The sequence below is a fragment of the Plasmodium fragile genome (assembly GCF_000956335.1).
Source record: "Plasmodium fragile strain nilgiri unplaced genomic scaffold supercont1.70, whole genome shotgun sequence".
Taxonomy (NCBI): Eukaryota; Apicomplexa; class Aconoidasida; order Haemosporida; family Plasmodiidae; genus Plasmodium; species Plasmodium fragile.
The window spans coordinates 48373-57544 of NW_012192650.1; the positions used below are offsets into that span (position 1 = coordinate 48373).

General features: G+C 40.4%; 3 protein-coding genes across 3 annotated transcripts; 2 read left to right on the forward strand and 1 right to left on the reverse strand.

The window, feature by feature from the left end:
- Positions 1–921: 921 nt before the first annotated feature.
- Positions 922–2772, reverse strand: AK88_04638 (uncharacterized protein; the record flags this gene model as incomplete). The annotated part of the gene is made up of 1 exon (XM_012482247.1): positions 922–2772. One exon carries the CDS (start codon positions 2770–2772, stop codon positions 922–924), a length of 1851 nt encoding a protein of 616 aa, XP_012337670.1.
- Positions 2773–4260: 1488 nt separating this feature from the next.
- AK88_04639 (uncharacterized protein) lies at positions 4261–6162 on the forward strand (the record flags this gene model as incomplete). The annotated part of the gene is made up of 1 exon (XM_012482248.1): positions 4261–6162. One exon carries the CDS (start codon positions 4261–4263, stop codon positions 6160–6162), a length of 1902 nt encoding a protein of 633 aa, XP_012337671.1.
- Positions 6163–7456: 1294 nt separating this feature from the next.
- On the forward strand, positions 7457–8728 carry AK88_04640 (uncharacterized protein; the record flags this gene model as incomplete). Its single annotated transcript, XM_012482249.1, has 1 exon — positions 7457–8728. The coding sequence occupies one exon, from the start codon at positions 7457–7459 to the stop codon at positions 8726–8728; it is 1272 nt and encodes a 423-aa protein (XP_012337672.1).
- Positions 8729–9172: the final 444 nt, after the last annotated feature.

Below are 9172 nucleotides of genomic sequence, written 5' to 3' on the forward strand. Positions count from 1 at the left end.
TTTTTTTTTTTTTTTTTTTTTTTTTTTTGCGCATTAAACAGGCAGGTGAAGTGAGCAGGATTTTTTTTTTTTTTTCAATTTTAGGTAGCCACGCGGGAAAAAAAAAAAAAAAAACAAAAAAAAGATTCATAAAGGAGAAGGCTAAATGAAAGGAGCTACACCACAACTTATACACACTTGCGCCGATCACTTAAGCAATCACCATAAAGCCTTTCGCAGCTCCCCCTTTTTTGCCTAAGGAGAACACGATTAACTTGTGCAAAGGGCCTGGCCACGAACTAAGTGACACCTGGCAAAATCGATTAACCGAACTTGCGAATTAAAATGTTCATAGTTGAAAAAATTGGGGCTTGACAAAGACAAAAAAAAAAAATACATACGCAAAGGAGTGCACAAATGAATGCACAAACGAGTGCGCAAATGTATGCCCAAGGGCATGCACGTACGCACATATACCCACTTGTCTGCTTGCCCATTCTTCTTCCCCACTTGAAAAGGCCGGGTAAAGGAAGCGTTATGGGCGCTATACTCTTAACGTGGAAAAAAATCGACAAAAAAAAAAAAAAAAACTCCTTGAGATTATGCACACATTCGGTTCCTTCGGGATGAATGCCCGGCAGGGGAGACTTCCACACTTGCATGTTCTGCGGAGGGATACACATGAACGACGTGCGCACCCCAATTAAAGAGAAGACACATAACCATTTCTCGTACCGCCTTTCTGTTTGGTTGTACTTAACGGTAACGCGGAAAATGAAAAGAGAAAAAAGAAAAAAAAAAAAAAAAAAACATATCAACAAACATTACGCATCGAGAGAACGCGCGTCCACATTGGTAAGGAGGATAGACCTGATAACGCGGCGCGTGTCGTAACACCTGGTGAGAACCATTTGTCGTCTCTCTCCCACACATGAGGTCTTTTTAAAAAAGGCTTTTCTTCCTCCAGTGGAAAATGTCCCCATGTTCGTCATCAAGTTGTAAATTATTTGCATTCCTTTTTTCTTTTTTTTTTTTATTATTTTTTTTTTGCTTTTGTTTACCCTCGTGGGTGTCCATTTCTACCACCCCCCGGTTGGTCGACTTCTTCACAATTTCATCCAAAATGTGTTCCTTGTCATCGAACTTATCATCATACAAATAATCGATATAGCTGTTTTTCTTTTCCTCGTACACATTTTGCATCATTTTAAACTCGACCAAAATATTCTTTTTCTGTTTTTTAATTTCTCCAATCTTTTGGTTTATCTTAGCCAGGGAAATATTTTCTCTCACCATTATATCTTTTTCTTTATCATCGAAAAATCCCTTGGGTAAATTTTCATATTCATTTGTCTTTTTCCCCTCGTCCCTGTTCTCATCAGCACACTTGCTAGTTGGTGTATTTCCACTTGTGTGTGCAATTGGACCATCACTTTCCTTCATCCCTCTTTTTAATTTTAGCATGTCGTAAATTTCGTCAATGTTAAAATGGTTATCATTATCGTTTCTGTCTTCATCACCTCTTCCTCCCTTTTCCATTTTTTTTTTTTTTTTTCGAAATTGATTCAATTCTTCAAGTAGCTCTACCTCTCGTTCTTCATTCTCTTCTTTCTCCTCATCATACGTGTCACCTAAAATGTATTTTTTCTTCTCCACAAGAATTTTGTGTAAGTAGTCCAACTCCTCGTAATAAGCTGTGTCGAGAAGTTTGTAGTTTGTCAAATCTTCCATATTAGTACTGAACAGATTCAGAATTTCGTTTCCTTCTTGTTCTTCCTCTCCATCGCTTTGATCGCCTTTACCCCTAGACACGTCTCCTATTTGCGTTCGTTCCCCCCTTTCGAAAGTACCCCCCTCATGGTCTTGTTCTACATCCGAATGGTATTCTCCCTCACTTAGCAATTTCCTTTTTTTTTTTATTTGCTTGTGAAAATTTTCATTTTCCACCAATTCTGCACTTCCAAGAGTGTCCTCTATAATTTCGTACGTTTCGATCACTTCAACGTTTGGTTCGTTTTTTAAATGAAATTTGTTTCCGCTTCGCTGTCCCAAGGCATGCATTCCATCACCGATCTCCTGCGATGATGCAGACCTGCCACTTGATATGTCCTTGTCTTCACTTAAGCCATATGTGACATGTACTCTATTAAGTCCGTCTTCTTCAGAAAGGTGATCACGTTGATCTGCTTTTCTCTTCCCACCAGGGCTTCCTTCCAAAGGGGTGGTACCTCTCTTGTCACTTTTTTCACTTTTTCCATAAATGAAAGTCTTTATGGAGTCAAAAAAATTTGCAGGCAAGTTGGCCTCAACATCCTTGTCCTCCTCCTCCTCCTTGGAAGCTCCTTCTGAATGCTCACTTTGCTCTTCATTGCTATAGTCCAAAAACGCATCCTTAAAATTGTTATTTTTATTTAGCCTGTTTATTGGCGCAGTCGGTTCGGCGAACAGAACCCTTTTTTGCATTTTTTTGTCACTTGTTTTTTGCATACTCATTTGTTCACTGCTGCCCATGGGGCCGGATGGTCTTCTGCCCTGACCAACCTCACACAGTTGTTCTCCTACATGGTTATATTTTTGCGAAACGCTACCACGTTCGGAGTTATTTTGAATTTTTAAAAAGAGCCTATCCTGTTGTGCACTCTTTGTGTAATAGTTCCCCGGTGTGTCTTTCCCAGTCGGGTACTCTTCCCCCCCTTCTGCTTGCTTCACCTGTTCCGTTTTTTTCCTTTCCTCTCGGAGTAACTTCCTCCTTTCCTTCTCCTGCTTGATGAGGTCCTTAATGTTGGTACTCATCTTGTCATTCTTCTCTTTGTCGGGGTACACGTGCTACCATTCGGCGCAAGTCACACAGAGGGGAGTCATTCCAGCGGCCCGAGCGGAACAAACACAAAAGAAAACAAAAAAAAAAAGGTGAAACTGTGAACGGGAGAATCCCTGCAAACGCCGCTTAACCTTAACGCTTTTCCAAAAGGGGAAAAATGCCCTTTCGAAGGCAAAAACTTACAAACGCGTGGCTTCATTCATAGAGGGGGTCATAAAATGGAAAAATGCGCCCGACTTGGGGGGGGGCATATTCACTTATCTAATAATAATATGTATTTTTTCCCCTCTTTTCCTGGCATACCATTGCAAAGGTCATTTTATGCTTTAAGATGGAGTTTCAAAAAGGAATGACTTCCATCCACCCGCGCTAGAGGTGAATATGATTTGCCAATTCCTTCTATTGGAAACTCCCCAAAGCTACAAGCATATTTTTGTACGAGCAAAAAAAAGCGCCAAAAAAAAAAGGACGAATAAAAAGTATTTTTTTTTTTTTATACGTGTAGAATTCCCCTCTACGTTGCCCACAGCGTGCGCTGTCCGCGTTAATTTGTTTCCCGTTTTTTTTTTTTTTTACCACCCGATGAACGTGTAAAGAGTGCGAATAATGGTCCATTCGGGGAGGGCACAATTGCAAGTCTGGTGTTTTAAAAAATACGTGGTGACATGGATGAGGCAAGATGGAAAAGGCACCGTTTCGCTCGTTTGCCTTTTTACGAGTTTGCTCTTTTTTTTTTCAACCTCAGGGGGAGCAGGCCTAATTTGCTTGACGCGTGCCGCAAAGTACACTTTTAACCTGTGTGTCTGTTTTTTTGCGGTATATACCATCTGTTTTGTTTTTTTTTTCCCGGGGTAGTTACACGTTTTTCCTTTTTCCGTGAAACTGCTTTACGTCCTATTTCTACTTGTTCAATTGTCAATTTGTTGTTTTGTTCGCGGGAAGGACAGCTACGTATGCTCACCATGCACATGTTTTTTTTTTTGCCTTGTCAGGGGGCATATATTTTTTTTTTTTTTTTTTTTTTTTTTTCGTATTGGCTTCGTTTTGCTCTGTTGTGTTGCCCTTTTTCCACATTTTTTTTTTTATCCAATTTTCCGCTTTTTCTTTTTTTGATCAGTGTTGGAATTTTTTCCTTTTTCTACAACCTTCCATATTATTATTTAGGCCCTTTTTGTTTTTTTTTTTTTTACAACTCACCAAGTAAATACAACGCAGTGTGTTTTATCCTGCCAGCGTGCGCAATTTTTTCGCTAAAGAGGGACATAAAAATTGGTTAACAGAACAAAGTGCAAGACGCGGCGATTTGGCAGCATATGTGTTTGCATGCTCATGTGTAAGTAAGCACCTGTCTGGGGGGTTGCTATCAGTGCGGAATTTTGCATTTGAAGGGCAACTTGCTTTTTTTTTTTTTTGCGAGTCTATCTGACGCCCCTGCTCACATTAGCCGCCCAATCCTTGTGATGGAGAAGATCTACCTGAAGGTGTTCGAACTGACAGGGCTGAAGGAAGACGACACAGGAAAATATTACATAAAAGTATATTGGAAGAATAAAAAGTACAAAACAGCAGTGCAGGAAGATGGGTACTATTTTTTCAACGAAGTTTTCCTCATACCAGTAGAGCATGTAGCAGATGACAAAACCCAAGTCTTGTCGATTGAAGTTTGGCTAAGCTCATTATTTAACACAAAAGTTGCTTATACTTTTTTTACGTTAGATTTTATAAAAAAGGAACAAACAGTGAAGCAAAAGGTGAAGCTAATTGACATATTAAAAAGTTGCACGTTGGAGTTATCCCTAAATATAGTGCGAGACCAAATGGATGTAACTTTTTTTAACTTTAAAGAAATATATCCTCATAAGACGGAAAAAGAGATAAGAGATGCGATTTCGATGCACCGAACTGAATCGGGAGTTCTTCAAATGTTCCGAAGTGAATACGCCAGCAGAATTAATTCACGTCCCCAAACGATTCCACCACAAGGGACACAATGGGCAGGACAGGCTGCACCTTCTTCCACCAATCCGTACCTTCAAAGGGATGACCATCGAAAGGACAACATGCATTCTCCCCCTGGAGCAGAATCGTATGTGTATGCGGCAAACCCGTATGTACCCATGACCCCCGCAACCGCTATGACAAATAATCACTACCACTACAACCCAGTAGTTCACCAAAAGGAATTAACCTCTGCAGGTGGTAATATCCCCTTTTCTGTACCCAGCCAGTTGAATAATGGGGCCGTTCTAGCCAATCACTCTACACACCATGCGGGTGTGGGTATGAATATCAACACAAGCGTTAGTAACCCTGGCGACAAATATGGCTTGTGTACCCCCCACATGGGGCAAAATTTTTACGCAGGGGGAAACCACACAAATCACGCTACCTACCAAAGTGGTATGTACAACGTCGGTGTAGCATCGCCCTACTCAGACAAAATTCTACACCGCTCATCTGGAAATAAAAAAAAAGCATTACTGATAGGAATAAATTATTACGGTTCTAGGGAAGAATTAAGTGGTTGTACAAACGATACAGTTCGAATGATGAACCTTCTAATTTCAAAATATAATTTTCACGACTCACCAACAAGCATGGTTAGATTAATTGACAACGAAAGCAACCCTAATTATAGGCCTACCAGAAAAAATATTCTGTCTGCCCTAACTTGGCTCACGAAGGATAACCAGCCAGGAGATGTTTTTTTTTTTCTGTACTCTGGACATGGGTCGCAACAAAAGGATTACACATACTTGGAAGACGATGGGTATAATGAGACCATCCTTCCTTGTGACCATAAAACGGAGGGACAAATTGTTGATGATGAGTTGCATAGGTTCTTGGTTCAACCTCTGAACGATGGAGTTAAATTAATTGCGGTGATGGACTGCTGCAATGCGGGTAGTTGTATTGATCTGGCTTATAAGTATAAACTACAGTCGAACAAATGGAAGGAGGTGAAAAACCCCTTCCACGTGGTCTGTGATGTTAGCCAATTCAGTGGGTGTAAGGATATGGAGTTTTCGCGCGAAATTGATACAGGCAGACATGCCCCTGGGGGCGCACTCGTCACGGCCATGATACACGTTTTGGGGACAAGCGAGGCGGCACGTGGGGCCAACACACTCACATACAACCACCTACTGCAAAACGTGAGCAGCTACATCAGGAGCTATCACGACCAAAAAATTGTTTTCATGGCTTCGCAAAAATTCGATTTGGATCGAGTTTTCGACTTTGATCACATCCTCAAAAATAAAAATGGCAACTTGGGGCAAAATGTGAACAAACTCGTGCACAAAAATAAGAAGACAAAGAAGAACAAGAAGAACAAACACGATTTCTTCTCCCTCTTCTGAAGTGACGGCGAATGCATGATGTGCAGATATATGTGTATATAGGCATGGGGAACCCAAGTGGACAGCCTTCGATAGGTTAATTTTTTTTTGCCCAACTATTTATTGTAATTGTACTTTTTTTTTTTTTTTTTTTTTTTTACCCATTTTTTGGCTCACTTGGCTTTTTTTTTCCCCTGTTCATGCTCACCATCCTTCATTTCAACTTAGCAACTTCCAACATATTGAGAATTAAAAATAGCAATTTTTTTCCACCATCACTGGGGAGGCACATTTGGCAGTTCCACAATTGGTCGGTCTCCATTTTGTGCATAATAGCTTGTCCCCCCCGTGGTGGGTCTTTTTTTTTTCTGCGTTGAGCGTATACCGTGGGAAGCGCCCAGATGGGCAGAAAAAAAAAGAAAATTCATAATTAACACGTGTTTTGTTCGGCATGCATGTGTTTATCAAGCTAAGTTTGTTTTGTTCCATTTTGTCTTTTTTTTTTTTTTTTTTTTTTTTTCACTCGACTGGCCCAAATGTGAAGTAGGTTTATTTTTTGGGGGGCATGTCCAACAGCACCGCTGAGCCTTTTTTTTTTTTTTTCCCCTCAGTTGACCCCGTTGGTGCATTTTTCTCCCTCGTCACTTGGGTCCATCTGATCAGACCATCAAAGTATCGCCTGGTGGAGGTAGTTTACCAACCTGTCTTAAAGTCAATCTGCTCATGGGTTAAGCGAAAAAGGGCCGTCTGTGAAACCCCAGCTCAAGTGGCAAAACGTGTGCGGCTACGAAAATGGACACGGCTAATTAGTTTGCAAAAAAGGAGAGAACTGGTCCAAGCGGCAACGGCACAGCTTTGTTGACTTCGCCATGTGGAGAAAAAAAAATAAGCAAACAAATGAGTGCACGAGTGAGGGAATGAACAAATGTATAACATAATGAACGATTGAACAATTCGAACGAATCTGTAAACTTTTCCGAAACAACAGGACATGTCTTTTTTTTTCAACTTAGACACAACTTTTTCTTTTTCTTCTTAGTTTTACACCCACGCGTGAAATACTTTTCGCACGCGTAAAATACCTTTCTCACGTGTACGAAGTTTACCTCTCTCTGCACAGTTGGGACAACTTCCTCCACGTTGTCAGAAACACCTGAACGGGGCTTCTGCTTGAAATGTAAATGCCCGTTCACGAACCAATCTGCTCTTCTGCGAACCCGCGTGACACACGTGTTGTGTAAACGCGTTCCCCAAATTTTGCCCATGTTGCGATTTCCCCTTACTACCACATATATATATATTTCTACCCCACCATATGGAAAGCCCCTCGAACGAACTGCTCATCTTGCACTTCGTCATACATGACGTATACGACGGAAAAGAAAATGAAATCTCGATGCATGAAAAACCGTATATAAAATTTTATTGGAAAAATATAAAGTACAAAAATTATTTAAAATTTTTTTCAGATGAAATAAACTGGTTTTGTGAATTTTTCCTCCCATATCGACATGGAGATTATATAGAAAATTTGATAATGCAAATATGGGCAAGTAGCTATTTGAGCAGAAAAAAAAAGTTAGCATATAATTATATAAATATAAATAATGTGGAGAGGAATGGAAAAATAAATGGAAAGACAGAACTTATTGGCAAAAGAAAAGGATTAAAAGTTATTTACAGCCTGCAGATCATTTCCTATGCTTTATACAAATTCATGAAAAATACACAAACATTTATTCTGAGCAAAATATCCATATACAAAATGATGCAAATACATAGGCAGAACCAGAGGGATCCTTGCCGGGAACAGACAAATTTATTTGAAAAATATATTTTGTCCTTATTTCAGAAGGAAAATTACCAAAGGAAAAACACTGCCTTGCGGTTGAAGACGATTCGACGCGGACATAACCCTAAGAATGTAATCAACATCAACCACGTGCACACACCGATCGGGTTGAAAATGGGGAAGAAGCAACGGGAGAAGATGGTACCAAACGAATTGCCCATGTCACCTCTTGTACAGGACAACATGCACGAGAAAGGGCCGACAACGAAGAAAGGACAAAATGTTGAAGCGACAGGTGAGAATGTGCGCGAACTGGGGGAGACGAAGAAGTCTGATCCGGGGGAAGAAGTCAGGCAGAGGAGACAAAAGGCTAAGGAGGACATGCGCCGGAAGGAGAAAATGGTTTTATTCGCAAAGGAGACGGACGCATACCGATCACAACAGATGCCGCATCAGCGCTCAAACACCATGAAGGCTTTACGCGCAAAGGCGATGGACGAACTGTACATACGGGCGAAGGAAAAGTTACGCCAAAAAAACAAGGATGATGTACGTCCACGGGAAATAAAAAAGACAACCACAGACACAACGGAAGAGGAAGATGTAATGAAGATGCATGATGACGGTCAAGTCAAATCCGAAATAAAAAAGAAAATCGCTCCGTTGCGTAGCAACACAAGTTGTATGAAAAAAAATTCCTTTTTCGACTTAGGTTACAAAATACATAAGTCCACACCGAAAAAAATTGTTAAGTTCTGCAGCCTTAAATTTGCCAAGCTCTACGATGCAGAATGAGGTGTCACAACGGTTTAGCTGCTAACAGCACCAGACATTGGCCTCCCCATATCGTTTCGTTCTATACCCACCAGGATGAAATAAAAAGAGGGGGACAAACGAAATGTACAAATGGGGGCCAGACGGGATATGCAAAAATAAAACGTCTACCTGCGACCGCACCACTACCGCGGAAAATATTGAACTAGGGGATATTGTCACAGCTTCCCTGCGAGGATGGCTTCCCCATAATTTTTTTTCTTTTTCAAATAGTTTAATTTTTTACTGCTCATTTTGCGTTTACAAATTTTTTTAAAAGTTTTTTTTTTTTTCTTTTTCCCCAACGTACGCGCAGTCCGCATGGAAGGGAAATTGCAGAGTGGCTATAAAAAACTAGTGCCGTTGTCGCCGTGTTGCTGTTTTTTTTTTTTTTTTTTTTTTTTTTTTTTTTTTTTTTTTTTTTTT